At 37.0% G+C, this 17,805-nt stretch overlaps 1 protein-coding gene across 2 annotated transcripts in view; it reads right to left on the reverse strand.

Moving 5' to 3' along the window:
* Positions 1 to 1,795: 1,795 nt before the first annotated feature.
* The window catches only part of LOC309496537 (uncharacterized protein), a 134,672-nt gene continuing 118,662 nt past the window's right edge, over positions 1,796 to 17,805 (reverse strand). For both annotated transcript variants that reach the window (XM_082166533.1, XM_082166532.1), the window contains 3 exons: positions 15,938 to 16,023; positions 15,462 to 15,653; positions 1,796 to 3,087 (listed from right to left, as the gene is read on the reverse strand). In XM_082166533.1, the coding sequence (XP_082022659.1) occupies positions 2,156 to 3,087; positions 15,462 to 15,582 (1,053 nt within the window). In that variant the 5' untranslated portion in view covers positions 15,583 to 15,653; positions 15,938 to 16,023 and the 3' untranslated portion in view covers positions 1,796 to 2,155. The remainder of the gene's footprint in view (positions 3,088 to 15,461; positions 15,654 to 15,937; positions 16,024 to 17,805) is intronic.

The raw sequence follows: 17,805 nt of genomic DNA on the forward strand, positions 1-17,805 counted from the left end.
GTATTTGGAGATAATAATGGTTTACTTACCGCTGTGTCTTTGCCGTTTTTCCTCTTCTTATTTCTTTCTCTGTCTTTTGGAAAATCCTGAAGGGTATGAGCGCTTCATGATGACATTTTTAAATTTAAATGCCCGCGTAGCGCTGAGTGTGGGAACGACAGTTTCTCTTCCACTGACAGCTAGTGGGGGACCTGATGGGGGGTGCGCGACGGTGGATGTCACTTAAACATTACAGTGATTAGGGCACTCATAGTGTTTGTCGTTGCATAGGGGGAATCCCTCTAGTTTGGGGGGCCCCTCTCACGGAGCAGTACTGGAGAGTGATAGCGCTGTCTCACTGTGGTGGTTTGTTTACAGTGGTTGATACTGTTTGACGAGGGCAGATACACAACCTAAACGACTGTGCGGCCATCGGGGCCCCCTTCAGCTGGGGGCCCTAGGCAGCTGCCTACCTTGCCTACCCCATTGCGACGGCTCTGTTCACAGGAGACGCGATCGAAAAACTTTAAATCCTTCATTTTAAAACATGCTGATATATAACCAGTTGCCAACTGTGTCATATTCATATCGTTTTCACTGTGCTGTATGTAATATTAGCATTACCTTGTCTTTATTTGAAAAAAATATGATTACCAGCACAAAATTACCAGATTACTGAGTGCCCTGTTACAGTGTTTACCTTCTTTTTATTCACATATTTATATATTTCTAAACAATTACTTTGTGAAAAATACTGTAATAGGATTGCAGATTCAAGAAGTTGCCATCTAAAGTATAAAAGCATGTTTATTTTAAAGATTTGTTTTCTAATTTATTTCTAATTTATTAAATATAGATTCAAATAAATATATATAAAAATATCGGCTTTATATCGGCCATCGGCCACCCTGCTCTCTAAGATATCGGCATCGGCCATCAAAAAACCATTATCAGTCGACCACTAGTGAAAGCTAATTCCATGTTTCCTAATGATATCTCCTAATGGTAGCATGTACAGAGTGAACAGCAGCGGTCCTAGTACTGAGCCTTGTGGTACGCCATACTGAACTTGTGATCGATGAGACATCTCTTCATTTACTGCTACAAACTGATAACGGTCAGATAAGTATGATTTAAACCATAACCAAGCAAGAACCAATGAGATTAATTCTCGTGTCACGCTGCACGTTTGAGCTTCATCAAAATCCAATGAGGTTCATCCTCGTGTTACGCTGCACGTTTGAGCTTCAGCAAGAACCAATGAGGTTTATTCGTGTTACACAACACGTTTGAGCTTCTGGAAGAACCAATGAGGTTTATTCTCATGTTACACAACACGTTTGAGCTTCATCAAGATCCAATGAGGTTCATTCTCGTGTTATGCAGCACGTTTGAGCTTCAGCAAGAACCAATGAGGTTCATTCTCGTGTTATGCAGCACATTTGAGCTTCCGCAAGAACCAATGAGGTTCATTCTCGTGTTATGCAGCACATTTGAGCTTCAGCAAGAACCAATGAGATTCATTCTCGTGTTATGCAGCACATTTGAGCTTCCGCAAGAACCAATGAGATTCATTCTCGTGTTACGCAGCACGTTTGAGCTTCAGCAAGAACCAATGAGGTTTATTCTCGTGTTACGCAGCATGTTTGAGCTTCCGCAAGAACCAATGAGGTTCATTCTCGTATTAAGCAGCATGTTTGACCTTCATCAAGAACCAATGAGGTTTATTTGTGTTACGCTACATAAATCAAGAAAGTTCAATCTGTTCATCACATAAAAGCAATTGAGTCTCTTTAGAAAATACATACTAAACCACTTGATTCAAACAGATTTGTTTAATGATCTCTTTATTAACTTTTCGAAGCAACAACAAGGTAGAAGCAGATACATATTTTCCAATGCCATCTTAAATTGCTGAGCCAGTTAAGCTTTAGAGCATTTTCCAAACACACAAAAAAAGAAAAGAAATAGGGCCCCAAATCTGCATAACTTGTCTTTTTTTTTTCTTACTGAGGAACATTACAATTACTTTTCAGAATGAGTTGGCAATTGACGTTTCAAGTCTCTTTGATTTATCTGAAACACTGAAGACATGGTTAAGGGATCTCTCCAGTGTGAACTCAGAGGTAAAATGACATATGATGACTGATGACATATATATATAACAGTCCTTTCTTTAGTGAATTCTCATGTGGCAATTAAGGCTTACTTTAAATGTGAAACTCTTTCCACACTGTTGGCAGATAAAAGGCTTCTCTCCAGTGTGAATTCTCATGTGGACTTTAATGTTTCCTTTATCAGTGAAGCCCTTTCCACACAATTTGCAGGTAAAAGGCTTCTCTCCAGTGTGAATTCTCATGTGGACTTTAAGGCTTTCGTTTTGAGTGAATGTTTTTCCACACTGTTGGCAGATGAAGGGGGTCTCTCCAGTGTGAATTCTCATGTGGACTTGAAGGCTTTCGTTTTGAGTGAATGTTTTTCCACACTGTTGGCAGGTGAACGGCTTCTCTCCAGTGTGAACTCTCATGTGTCTATTAAGGTTTCCCTTTCCTGGGAAACCTTTTCCACACTGTTGGCAGGTAAAAGGCTTCTCTCCAGTGTGAATTTTCATGTGGCCTTTAAGGTGTCCTTTTCCAGAGAAACTCTTTCCACACTGTTGGCAGGTAAAAGGCTTCTCTCCAGTATGAATTCTCATGTGGACTTTATATTTTTCGTGTTCAGTGAAACTCTTTCCACACTGTTGGCAGGTAAAAGGCTTCTCTCCAGTGTGAGTTCTCATGTGGATTTTAAGATTCCATTTTTCAGTGAAACTCTTTCCACACTGTTGGCAGGTGTGAGGCTTCTCTCCGGTGTGAATTCTCATGTGGACTTTAAGGTTTCCTTTATGTGTGAAACTCTTTCCACACTGTTGACAAGTGAAAGGCTTCTCTCCAGTGTGAACTCTCATGTGTCTTTTAAGGTCTCCATGTAGATTGAATCTCTTTCCACACTGAGAGCAGGTGAAAGTTCTAGTTCCTGTCTTCTGACCTCTTTCTTCATTTAGGTCTTCATGATCTTTATCTTCCTTTTCATTCAATACTTGACTTTCCATTTTCAGCAGCATCATGCCTAAGGTGAACAGAGACAAATACAAGTTAACTCCAGATTAATGGCATTACACAACACATATAGCAACATTTATACCCATGTTTCACAAAGTGGTCACATACTTCCCCCACTCATTATACAGGTCCCTCACCACCCCAATCAAATAAAATGTAGTCTAATTGTTTATATTAATGTGGATTAGTACTCTATTTTAAATTGAAAATCATGCATTCAATTGGTCAAAATAGAGAGTAAAGACATTTATACCATTATAAAAACTATATGTTTTAAATAAATGCTGTTCTACAATTTCTGTTCATCAAAGAATCCTGATAAAAAAAAAATTATAATAAAAAAAAAAAACACTTCCAGAGTTCATCATAATATTTCATAAGAAGAAAGGATTCTTGAGCACCAAATCAGCAAATTAGGATGATTCTGATAAAAGTTCAGATTTGCCATTATAGAAATAAATTACATTTTAAAATATATACAAATAGAAAACCTTTATATTAACATTTAATATTTCACAGTGTTAAAGTGTTAATTCACCCAAAAATGAAATTTCTGACATGAATTACTTGTCCTCATGTCGTTCCAAACCCATAAGACCTTTGTTCATCTTTACAACACAAATGAAGACATTTTTGATGAAATCCGAGAAAGGTATTAAAGAGATTGTTAAAATAGTTCATGTGACTATACAGTTGAGGTTGAACTCTTCAACAACAATTTAAATATTTGTAGAAATAAGGTGATTGCAGTAATGAGATTTGAGTAATGAGACGATTGGAATTTGCCAGTTTCAAAAATAATATTACTATATTTTAGGGGTGTAACAGTACACAAACATGACGGTTCAGTACAGCAGGGGAAAAATAAAATAGCTTATTTTTTCTTTTTTAATATTTAAGGTTATATTCAGTTGAGATATATGGATATATATATATATACACAGTGGGGAGAACAAGTATTTGATACACTGCCGATTTTGCAGGTTTTCCTACTTACAAAGCATGTAGAGGTCTGTAATTTTTATCATGGGTACTCTTCAACTGTGAGAGATGGAATCTAAAACAAAAATCCAGAAAATCACATTGTATGATTTTTAAATAATTAATTTGCATTTTATTGCATGACATAAGTATTTGATCACCTACCAACCAGTAAGAATTCCGGCTCTCACAGACCTGTTAGTTTTTCTTTAAGAAGCCCTCCTGTTCTCCACTCATTACCTGTATTAACTGCACCTGTTTGAACTCGTTACCTGTATAAAAGACACCTGTCCACACACTCAATCAAACAGACTCCAACCTCTCCACAATGGCCAAGACCAGAGAGCTGTGTAAGGACATCAGGGATAAAATTGTAGACCTGCACAAGGCTGGGATGGGCTACAGGACAATAGGCAAACAGCTTGGTGAGAAGGCAACAACTTTTGGCGCAATTATTAGAAAATGGAAGAAGTTCAAGATGACGGTCAATCTCCCTCGGTCTGGGGCACCATGCAAGATCTCACCTCGTGGGGCATCAATGATCATGAGGAAGGTGAGGGATCAGCCCAGAACTACACGGCAGGACCTGGTCAATGACCTGAAGAGAGCTGGGACCACAGTCTCAAAGAAAACCATTAACAACACACTACGCCGTCATGGATTAAAATCCTGCAGCGCACGCAAGGTCCCCCTGCTCAAGCCAGTGCATGTCCAGGCCCGTCTGAAGTTTGCCAATGACCATCTGGATGATCCAGAGGAGGAATGGGAGAAGGTAATTTGGTCTGATGAGACAAAAATAGAGCTTTTTGGTCTAAACTCCACTCGCCGTGTTTGGAGGAAGAAGAAGGAGTACAACCCCAAGAACACCAAACGTGAAGCATGGAGGTGGAAACATCATTCTTTGGGGATGCTTTTCTGCAAAGGGGACAGGACGACTGCACCGTATTGAGGGGAGGATGGATGGGGCCATGTATCGCGAGATCTTGGCCAACAACCTCCTTCCCTCAGTAAGAGCATTGAAGATGGGTCGTGGCTGGGTCTTCCAGCATGACAACGACCCGAAACACACAGCCAGGGCAACTAAGGAGTGGCTCCGTAAGAAGCATCTCAAGGTCCTGGAGTGGCCTAGCCAGTCTCCAGACCTGAACCCAATAGAAAATCTTTGGAGGGAGCTGAAAGTCCGTATTGCCCAGCGACAGCCCCGAAACCTGAAGGATCTGGAGAAGGTCTGTATGGAGGAGTGGGCCAAAATCCCTGCTGCAGTGTGTGCAAACCTGGTCAAGAACTACAGGAAACGTATGATCTCTGTAATTGCAAACAAAGGTTTCTGTACCAAATATTAAGTTCTGCTTTTATGATGTATCAAATACTTATGTCATGCAATAAAATGCAAATTAATTACTTAAAAATCATACAATGCGATTTTCTGGATTTTTGTTTTAGATTCCGTCACTCACAGTTGAAGAGTACCTATGATAAAAAAATTACTTCTACATGCTTTGTAATTGGGAAAACCTGCAAGATCGGCAGTGTATCAAATACTTGTTCTCCCCACTGTGTATATATATATATATATACTTTTTTTTTTTTACACATTTAATTGCACATTAGGCAGGTTTATTATTGACTTAAAAATTATTTTTCAATTATGTTTCTACTCCAAATCATTTTTTAAATATACTCATTTACACATTATTACAGTAATATACGATTACTGTAGGAGAGCTGTAAACTACTGGTAACCACAGCTGCCAGTATTTCCTGGTATTTTACAGCACAATCTAGGTTCCGGGGCGATATGGGCAAAAAAAATGTATCGCAATAATTTTTTTATATCAGTCAATATAGATAATCATCACGATAAATGTCAAATCTTTATTTCTTTCAAGTTTAAAGGCAGATTTTTGCTCCTAAGTAAAAGTTGTAGAAACCAGAGAGTTAAAGGGATAGTTCACTTTGAAATAAAATTTTGGTATGTTTTAGCTTACCTCAAGGGCATCCAAGATGTAGGTGTCTTTTTTTCCGCAGTAGTTTCAATTTTGATATTTTTAGGTCAAACCGTTCTTGTCTGTCAGTCAAATAATGCAGGGGCCTGTACCATGAAGGTAGCTGAACAAACTCTAGGTTACAGGATTAGTTTTGAGTTGACAAAACCAAACTGATGCAATCAGGCTTTATTGGTACCATGATGCAGCTCATCAACTTTCTCTGTCAACTCAGGCTTTGATCCTCAAGCTATGATTACTCCACGCGCGCGTGCACATAAAAGAGTGACGTCGACACTGAACAACCAATCGCGGGTAGAGCGAGAGCGATATATTTTCCCGCGGAGGAGCAAGAGATAATCATTCAGAATTACGATGAATTTAAATATGTATTTCAAGCTCGAAACAATACGGTCTCTGCTGCCAAAGCAACAGAAGACTGTTGGAGAAAGATTGCTGATTGTTAATGTGTAAGTTAAACAAATACGTTCTATATTTATGTAAAATTATGTATGTGAAAGCCTATATGTGTAGTATAGCCTATTGCCTATTTTTATAATATATAAAAAAATGATACAGGCATTAAAAAAATAGGCTATAGGCTATATTACACATAGGCTACACATACATAATTTTACATAAATATAACGTATTTGTACTCAGAAAGCTAGGGAATCCTATCATAAGATTAACAGAATAATAATAAAGATTAAAAATAATTCTTAACATGTATTATATTGTATAGTACATTTGTGCAATTAGCTTTTTGAAAAATAAAATAATAATAATAATGTGTTCATGTGATGTCACCCTATCAATATATCTTATCGGCAATTTTATAAAAGCCCTCTTTTATGGACATGGCCGATAAATGTCCGGGGAACACTATTAATGAAACTATTCATGTACTCCTGCAGAGCGAGGACCACCTTACGAATGGTTTGACAAACCGTGTTTTCCCCTATAGCTTCTGTGCGTCACCCACCGTGCAGGAATGTACCACTTGCAAAAAAAACAAACATAAAACGCAACGCAATATTTGCGGTACAGTAAGTGCATAAATTTGACGTGTTAAATTCTTTATGTGCGGCTCAAGAAGTTCGCAAAGATAAGACATTCCTTCCGCGGAAAATCTGTATCTTTCATACAAGTAAAGTATCAGGAAAAGCAAGGGGATTTTGTCATGCTAAAAACTCTTTCTCTACGAAGTGCTCGTCAAACAATTTGCGCTGAGATGTCCACCGAATTTGGAAGAAAAGGTGAAGTCATTGTAACAGACACTGGAAATAAGTTACGTCACCTATATGTTTCTTTGCTCTCAGCTGATTGGTCAAACTTCAGTCTGAGATCTTGAATCCAGAACATAACCTGTCCCGGAGCAGGTTAGCCGTGCAGCGTAAGATACCATGGCAACGAACACAGATTAAAGCCAAGCTACTTTCATAGTACCTAAAACCCAGGGTTGGCGGAAACTAAACTGAAACATAGCTGGCTAGCCACCTAAACCGGCTTCATGGTATAGGCCCCAGGTCTATGGTCATTATCTCAAAGAGCATGCACAGAGTCCAAATGAAAACAATTCCACATCGTCCAAATTAAACAATTCCCCATCGTAAGTACACATTGATGGCCTAAGACACGAAACGAGCGGTTTGTGTGAGAAAACGAACAGTATTTATATCGTTGTTACCTCTTGAACACAGCCGCGTCCAAATGATCTGAGAGCGCGGGCGGGTATAGATATATACACTAGATATCGCCTTGGCTACGGTTTCGTTCCAATGAACTGCAGTAGCCAAGGCGACATCTAGTGTATATATCTATACCCGCCTGCGCCCTCAGATCATTTGGACGCGGCTGTGTTCAAGAGGTAACAACGATATAAATACTGTTCGTTTTCTCACACAAACCGCTCGTTTCGTGTCTTAGGCCATCAATGTGTACTTACGATGGGGAATTGTTTAATTTGGACGATGTGGAATTGTTTTCATTTGGACTCTGTGCATGCTCTTTGAGGTGGTGACCACAGACCTGCATTATTTGACTGACAGACAAGAACGGTTTGACCTAAAAATATCAAAATTGAAACTACTGCGGAAAAAAAGACACCTACATCTTGGATGCCCTTGAGGTAAGCTAAAACATACCAACATTTTATTTCAAAGTGAACTATCCCTTTAATTGTGGTTTTAAACTACTCTTTATTGTCAGAACATATCATGATAAACACTTGCCAAACAGGTGAACATTTCACAACAAAATAAATATCTTAATAGAAAATTATTTTCTTAGTTTCTACATGTGCTAATTTTTTTGGGGTAAAATGTAATATTCTGACTGCGAGTAGTATTCAAATTAACCATTGGTCATCCAGTATCGTGCATTTAGATCATGAACCACAGATAAAGCCAGGCATAGCCTACAGCACCTATCATGGCAAAATGTAACTTTATGGTTTCTATGGTATTTGTATGAAAAACAGTAGCCTAAATACATTATTAAATACTGCAATTATATTCCATTAGTCCTTTAATACATTGTCAACATTAATAATATAATACAATTCAATATGTATATCCCACATTTCATGGTGCAGTTAATATTACTAGTCTAACGTTACAGTAAATCCATGGTAAATTATGGGAATTTGTAGACGGAAAAGCCTTCAGACTGTATTGTTGCGCACAGTGTTTCTCCTGTTTGTCAGCGCTGTTTCATCTGCCTTTAAACTGGTTTAAATCAATGAGACATTTGTGTTCTTCGCTGATCTCGTGACCGAAGCCGGTCAGAGTAAACGCCTCTGCTCTAGTGAGCTCGCGCTGCTCCGGCGTTTGGACTTTGAGCCGAGCGGATAAATGGTCCGTGTGGCGCGCGGTTCAAATGAGTTTCGTTCCGCATATGGTGCATAAGCATTATCGAACATTTATCGAACTCCTGATATCGTTTTATTGAGAAAAATTATATCGCAATATAATTTTATCGCCCAGCCCTAGCACAATCTTTTACAGTATAGCTTAAACGAAACAATTATTTTGTATAAATCCGAACCTGCAGAAAAATTCCAGCCTTAACCAACATTAAAAATAAAAAACACAAATTTGAAACTTGTAAATAAATGGGTCAAAGACGTGATGCCTACATTTTCTGTCCGATTGCATTTTTTTCAGATAAAAACAGGTTTAAATGCATAACAAGATACTGTATATTTGTAGTACCTCTTCCATGTATGTGCTCACTTAACTTTTAAAAACCTTTAGTTATTTGTAATTTTTTTGTTATTTAAAGTGTCAAAATATCATGTGGTGCGACCGTCCAGCCCTAACTTCTGTTTTGAAAACGTCTTTGAAATTACTTTAAATTTATTCAAATCTATTTTCTGCACTCTTTGTAATCCTGTTAAAAAAATTCAAAGCATTTTTTTGTTATATTTCCATCATAATATACAAACAAACTTTGACCAATGATGTCCATTTTATGAAATATCATGTGGTGTGACCATCAAGGAACTACCATTTTGGGACTTTTATGTTGAGAACTATTCAAACACAGGAAGTTACATCATATACCAATTTACCAAGGACCCATGGACGCAGCAAGCAGGTTTGTAATTCTCTCAAATTGAAAAAAAAGAAAGAAACCTTTCTAATGGTTGGTATGTAGTTACCCAAATTTGGATGTCATGTAGTATGACCCCCAACCAATAATTAATATTAAAGTTATTTCTAAAAATATATATTTTTATTTTAAATTTCATAGTGACCTTTTGTGGGAAGCTTGTTTTGTTTAGGTGGCCAATTATGTGCCTGTAAATTGTGACTGAATTTGAAAATATCATGTGGTTTGACAGCTTCAGACTGTTTTCCATGATAGATATATGTCCTAGATTGGCAGGTTTTGTGCTTTTATATTCAATTGACGATTTAAATACAAAAAGTATAGATTTTTATGCAATTTTGGATATTTTTACTTATTTATATTTCAGACGGTTTATGTTTACTCAGTTTGTACAATATGAGAAAAAATATGAGAATGCAACAACAACAAAAAAGATTAGGGCATGTAATTTTAGTTTAGTAATTATGCATTTATTAGTAATGTATTTATTATTGCCTCTTTATTTATTTAAAACTATTTTAATCTATTTTACCAGATGCCACTGCCAAGCAAAGTAAAAAATTCTGACCCTGCAGCAAGAGCGGAGAACCTTGCTAGGAGAAGAGTGAAATATTATTAGTTTAAAATAGCTGTTTTCTATGTGGATATATAGTAAAGTGTAATTTATTCCTGTGATCAAAGCTGAATTTTCAGCATCATTACTCCAGTCTTCAGTGTCACATGATCCTTCGGAAATCATTCTAATATGATGATTTTCTGCGCAAGAAACATTTATGATTATTATTGATGCTGATCTAAATCTAACGCTCAATTTTCGGATTGAGGATTTTAGTTATACTATTTTTGCTACTAATGGAAATTGTGGAAACTGTGATACATTTTATATGTCAGGATTATTTGATGAATAGAAAGTTCAAAAGAACAGCATTTATTTTAAATATATTTAAATAAATAAATATATATATATATATATATATATATATATATATATATTAAATAAATAAATATATATTAATAAAATCTTTTGTAACATTATAGTCTAAATATCTTTACTGTCACTTTTTATCAATTGAATGTGTCCTTGATTAATAGAGTATTAATTATTTTTAAAAAACGATTGACCACAAATGCAATACTTGTATTTCTATAACATTATTATTTGTTAGAAATAAATTCTAAGTCACGTTAAATGAAATGGTTCACTTGTGTTTGTGATGTGATTTTTATTTAAAAATGTTTAGAAAATGTTTGTGTTCAGGAAAGTTCTGTGAAATTTGTATAAAATTTGTTTTAAATCTATTTTTTTGTATAAAATGTATTGTTCATTGATCTCTAAAAATAGATTTTTAACTATATAAGGTCTTCGTTGTCATTTGGAGCGACCACTCATGTGGTGCGACCAATAAAAGCAATCACTGTATTAAATTTTAAATAAAATATCTTATGATTTACAGGAAAAATAAATCTGTTAACTAGATTTAAGGCGGCAACTCTGAAATTATAGAACAAAAAAATTTGATCATTATTTGCAAAAGCTCAAAAGAAATGCAAATACTATGTTGCTAAACACTTTAATTACTAATAACTTGTAAAAAAAAAAAAAAGAAAAGAAAGTCAAGCATGTTAAAGCTGCAGTAGGTAACTTTTGTAAAAATTTATTTTTTACATATTTTTTAAAACTGTCATTATGTCCTGACAGTAGAATATGAGACATATAATCTGTGAAAAAAAAACAAGCTCCTCCCAGTGGTCCTATTGCCATTTGCAGAAATACACCGCTCCCGGTCAGAAACAACCAATCAGAACCAGGAGGAATGTCTTAGCAGTGTCAATCAAGCTCGTGTACGCGCTGATTAGACTTGTAGTCAAGACCGCCTAAACCGAGACCAAGACACTACCAAGACCAGAGGGTATCAAGACCAAGACCAAGTCGAGACCAAGACCAAGACCAAGTCGAGACCGGAGAAAAAAAAAAAAAGACTAGTGTTGAAGCTAAGCTATAACTTGAATGAATTCAAGAACAGCAGCATACTAGGGTTCAGCCGCAGTTTACATTCAATATTAGACGGTATTACTTAAACTACACAGGCAGAACAATACAGAGACAGACCATGTCATGTGTGTGACTGTGAGCTCACTGTAAATGTTTTTGCAGACTGGGTGAGATCAACTATGTGTAGCAATTGCATGACGGCTGTTACTGCACTATTAGAGGATTGAGACTCTCTTAACTTTTGTGTACTGTTGAGGACTGACATGACTGGTACTGACTGGTTCATCTGACAAAACATCAAACACCTTCAACACCATCTTGCTCCTCCAACAACTGTCTAAAGAATGAGAAATATATAACCAATTGAAATTATACTTAATGTGTAGATGAAATCGTAACATCAAATTAAAGATACACAATTATAAACTTGGATTAGGCCTAATGTTTAGTCAACACAACAGAGATATGCAGATGATATTTAAAAGACCATTTATTTAGTCTAACACCATCTTAAATACAATACTGTAATCAAACAACACACACAGATATCAAAGACACAAATGCATCTAAGCAAATGCCTGCCTATCTCTGCCGATTTCGGAGTCTCCAAATGAATCCATTCTGCAACTTTTAAATACATAATAAAATGTGTAAAAACGAAATTATAGGCTTAAGTGCAGGATCCGAAAGTTGGTCGTTTTGTCGCTATGGTTACACACACACACACACACACACACACACACACACACACGCGCGCCGTTGGCGGTGCGCTCAAAGTCATCTGTCAGTTGTGCAGTTACCCAAAATCTCCTGAATGAAGTTAAAACCCATCATGTCACTGATACGTGTTTTTTAAATCAAGTGATCAAAGTGCTCGTTGCCGCTGCGATCAGTGGCGCGGATAAAGTGTTTTCTGGTGTGGCTCGCGCACACGCCGCACTTTCACTCGGACGCGCGCTTCAATCCGTTCCGTTGTGGATAATAATGTTGCATTATCGAACGTTGTGTCGTCGTGGATATTGTAGTATTGTATTGCTAAATCCCCCGACCACTATGTCGGTCTGAGACAGCGAGACCTAGACAAGGCCGAGAGGTCCGAGACCAAGACAAGACCAAGACCAAAGACCGTCAAGGCCGTGACAAGACGTAAAAGTGGTCTCGAGACATACATCACTAGCGCTGATCACACCCCTCTCTTACACAGCGCGTACCGTCGTTCAAAATCAAGATTAGCAGCTGTGCTAATGGCGGACAAACAACCAAAACTGCCAATTTCTCGAGTGGCACTTGCTCAAACAACAAAGACGGGTAAACGGAAAAAGACCGATGACGATAAACAAGCGAAAAAGAAAATTAAACAGAGCCCGAAATAAAACGAGGGTAAACATCGGAGCAGCTTGTCAGAGGTGGAGGGAGCTATGTGTCCTGAAAGGATTAAAAACCGATGCAGAGTTAGCCACATTTCTGCTTGACAAGTAAGTATCCCTGCTTGATTTGTTTCATTTTATAATAACTACACAACTAAGATCATTTCAAAACAGGCCTGACAAATTATGTATGGCATGGTTTCTTGTAGATGTCAGGGTGGTGCTTTGCATATAGCTGGTGCTCTAGTCGCATAACATACAGATAAAATGTCACGCACTGTGCAAAGCAACAACTGAAACCTGCTAATTCACTGGCTTGTCATGTTGCTGAAATAATGTACTAGCAAACCTTATTTAGCATTACATATCGCTAGAATAATTACTTGCATACTGTAACGTTAGTTACCGTTATATTATCTTATTAGCTATTTATAACTTATAGAAAGAGTGCAACGTTATAAAGTTACATTACATGTATTGCAAAGTACGTAACGATTTGAGGACCAAGTCTGTAGTCAAAGTATGGGCAGGCCATAGTCAATATAAAGCGTATTGTTGATGTTTCGTCCCTACCAGTGAATGTGCCATAACTGTTTATCCGCCGTCATCGGTGGCCCTGCTTACTAGCCTGCGCGTTCACGGGCTGTAGAGCAAGGGGGAGTGACCTGTAAGTTGTGCTTGTTCAAATTTTCAGGCTAAGTCAACGTTTTCTAAAAACTCCCTACTGCAGCTTTAAGGAAATTAATACATTTTAAAGGAGTCATGACCTGCAATTTTCACTTTTCCACGAGAATCAATGTATGTTATGATTACCTAACGACACTGGCCGGGAAGCCGATATTTAAAAGTGAAGCGTTTGTTTACCCCAGGATTCGTAAACCAGCGCGCGTGCACGCGCACTCAAATACGAGATTTTAATTTCAGCCCCGACTTGACGTCATGACGGGGCAAGATATACCATATATGGACACCGCAGACCTGCCGCAGGAAGCCCGCCCCTCTCCCCCTCATATTCAGTTCAGTCGAGAAAGATGCAGAAACGTAGTGCACACGTGAGTTGCTCTGTTGTTGACTGCCAGAATCAACATGTAAATGTTCTCTACCAAGAACGGACCAAGCTGTCAGGGACCAGTGGATTAAATTCATTTAATGACGCGGTTCCTACAACCCTTCCCACTGGCTTAACGTTAGGTGTCTGTGCTGTGCTAAACATTGTACGCCGGAATCCTTCACAAATTTGGGGCAATATCAGGGGAAGTTGGCATCGAAGCTCGGGAAAAAGGGGCCATTTTCAACAATCAGAGACTTGCCTGCAATTGAAACGGTAAGAATATGTTTTTATTGCTCTACTGTGTGTAACAAACAGCAGCTAACTGCTAATGCGGCTATTGTATGCTAGCGGGAGTATTAGCTTCGAGGTAAACATGGGGAATGGCTGCTAACGTTACTTTGCAAACAACAAATGACTGAGATCATCATGAATTCGGCTATTGTATATTGATTGCCTAACGCTTATATATGAGGCGCCGTCTAGTTTGTGTGTGTGTGTGCTCGCGTCTTATATGAGTATGTGCGCGAGTTTGTGTGTGTGTGCTCGCGTCTCATATGAGTATGTGCATGGAGAGTTCATATACATGTATGTGTGACTACTTAGTATATATGTATGCAAGCGTGTTTCATATATGTGTGCGTGAATGAAGTTTGATTTAAGCCCTAAACGGCGCCTCATACTTATACACTGGCCGGGAAGCCGGTCGCGGCCAGGTCGGGTTCATTCACAACTTGCGCCATGTCATTTTGTAATGATATGTAAAGCGTTACCTGCGGTGTCAACCCCCCTCCTTCCTGCCACCAATCAACGCGCCCCTCATTTGCATTATTATAATGACCGTCCATGACAGCCAAAATATCGCATCAGATCTCGCGATACAATAATGCCTTCAGAAATAAGGGTCTGAGGAGCTCTGTGTTTTTTTTTTTTTCACTTTTTTTTTTTTAGAAGTGCCTGAAAGACTATAATAGAGCGTTGGGTATCCAAGGTAACACGAGGTCATGACTCCTTTAAGATAAATCACGGTCGCACCACATGACATTTTTTTTAAGGCTATGGCCAATTCATCTAGATGAAGAAACACTAAAATCCCTTCAATAATTTTTTTTTTATATGAATTTATGTGTACACAACATCCTTAATGTTTGAACAATTGCAACAGGTGTTTTTTTTTATTGGCCTGTCGAAAATCCTTATACGTCATTGACCGAAATTCGTTTTTTAAGTATATATTTTTTATGTGTATTATAACTGTATCTAAAAAAATAATTTGGAAAAATACATTTTTCTGGTCATGACTCACTTAAAAAATATATCACTAATTTCTGTAGAGCTGGACATTTTAATAAGGATCAAATGACTGAGTTCAGCTTTGAGAATGAAACTGACCTGTTTGTTCCTCAGTTTCTTCTTGTTTCACACTGAATGTTTCTTCAATCTTGAAGTCTTCACTCTCCTCTTTAATAAACGCCATCTTTATGTCTTCACTCTCCTCTTTAATAAAAGCCATCTTTATAATAGTGTCACGTGGATCTCAGTTGCTTCACCAGAAGTTTTTCCTCTGTTTATGAACACTTCATCCTATTTAAGAGAATAATTAACAGAAAGAAAAACACTCAAAACGAAATGTCTCAATCAGATCTAATTCAGTAGTTCAGTTCACTGGCAAGAGAGTCAGTCAGAGAGAGAGTTAATGAACTTGATCTGATTAGACCAAAAACACTAAAAACTAACATTACAAGCTTATTAGTAAAAGTTATCATTAATGTTAGATAAAGCATTAAATGGTTACATTCAACAATCAAACATTCATTTAACCGTTCTTGTTAAAACTATGAAATTGCGTGAATAGTTTGCACACAAACCTTTCATCTTCAGCCGAATCACAACAGATGCAGCGCAGTCTTATGACGTCACACCAACAGACCAAAATAAAAGTCCTGTTCACACGCTGAAATCACAGATGTGCACATATAAACCTTTGTTTGCGTGTAAACTGGACTTTTATTCGGCGCTGAATTCTTGGTGAAATACATATTTAAATGTTGGTGAATGAGGTGATAAAAATAACTGCCAAGAAAGTGTTTGAACCACATCTAATATGTGTTATTCTGTTAATGGCTAAACACTAATGTTTGTGTGCAGAAACCATTTATACAAGGGGTCAGGAACTTTTTTCAATAACAAAAAAAAAATTCAGTTTTCTTCTAGAAAGAGCTTTAACAAAAACAAAAAATGTTTGCCAATATAATAAACCTTTTTATGTCCACTGACTCAAAAAACAACAACAAAAAAAAGCATGCAATACATAATAGTAGGTAAGTGTGGTGGAAAACTGAATATAATTTTTTCTCAATGAAAGTTTCTGTCTCAGTTTTCTGACATACCTCAGTTCCTCTTATTCTTCAACATCAGCATTGCAATGTTTGAAGCAGATGTCATAAGAGATGTCAGTTTACCAGGACGGCTTTAAAACGAGTGGTTCATTTATAAATCCGCATGTTCATGCAGAGCTACCTCAGTTTAGTGCTTTGAAAATCTAGTACTATTAAACACATTTAAAGGTGAATCTAGTTTTAAGGGAAAGGGAATGCAATGTGCATTCTAAAAATCTAAATAATTTGGATAATAATGTATTCAGAATATAAATAATAATATTGATTCATCCTTTTCTTAACAACGGAAAAAATGTGAAGTTTATAATTTTATAAAACTTTTTGTTTTGAGGATGTTACCATAGACATTTTTTTAGACAATAAAAAAATATGAAAACAATAGACATCGTTTTTTTTTAAACACGTTGCTGCCTAAACATGTAGTTCTAATATAAGAATTCTCTGAAATAATTCAATCTGCTTATTCTATTTCTATAAAATGTTTGTTGCTGCTATTATAGTTAGTAGAATGTCTAAAGTGGACTATCAAAATAAAGTGTTACTGTTTATTTTAGTCTAAACACATTTTTAATAGTCACTTGTCACCACCTGGTGGTGTAGGTTGTAATTGATACAATCGTTATATGAAGGATCATGTTATTTTCAAAATGTGATTTACTCTATTTTGATCACTTCAGTGTTTATATCCAAACTATAAACATTTATCCCAGTACCTCAGTGATAATATGAATATTTGTAACCCAAATAACAATGTTGTTGAAAAGACTTTTGTGAAGCTGTAAGAACTTACACTGCCCCGCCCCCTTTTTTTCCTTGACCACAAAGCCAAAAATATGATACTGTGTAGTTGAAAAGATTGTGTGTTTCGTACATAAACTCCTCTTTCTGGCTCAGAACGCAGATCTGAATGTTAGCTCTGTGATTCTCAAATGTTTAATCTACAGAGCCGAATCGCGAATTTAGGAGTAAAATTGGATGGGTGTTTGAATCAAGATCACAAACTTTTAATGATCAATCCTGCAATTTTATTGCGCAATGTTTTTGTGCTGTAATCGTATCACTTTCTTAGGCTTTTGAGACAGTAAAAGCAAGAAGTTCAAATTTAATTTCCCTTTAATTTCCCTAACAAATCGAACCAAAACTGGAAGTCCATCACCCGTCGAACACCCAATACTCTAGGAAACAAAACAGTTTGAGGAGAGCATGGGGAGAGTTTGTGGCTCAGGTTCACTTGCAGGCCAGTTTCTGGTCACTGTCATCATCACGTCTGTAAAAAAATAAAAAAATAAAGCTAACATCTGTCAGCTGTAACATTGTAGTCCGATGAAGACAATGAA

This window comes from Leuciscus leuciscus (genome assembly GCF_965113295.1).
Source record: "Leuciscus leuciscus genome assembly, chromosome: 4".
NCBI lineage: Eukaryota > Metazoa > Chordata > Actinopteri > Cypriniformes > Leuciscidae > Leuciscus > Leuciscus leuciscus.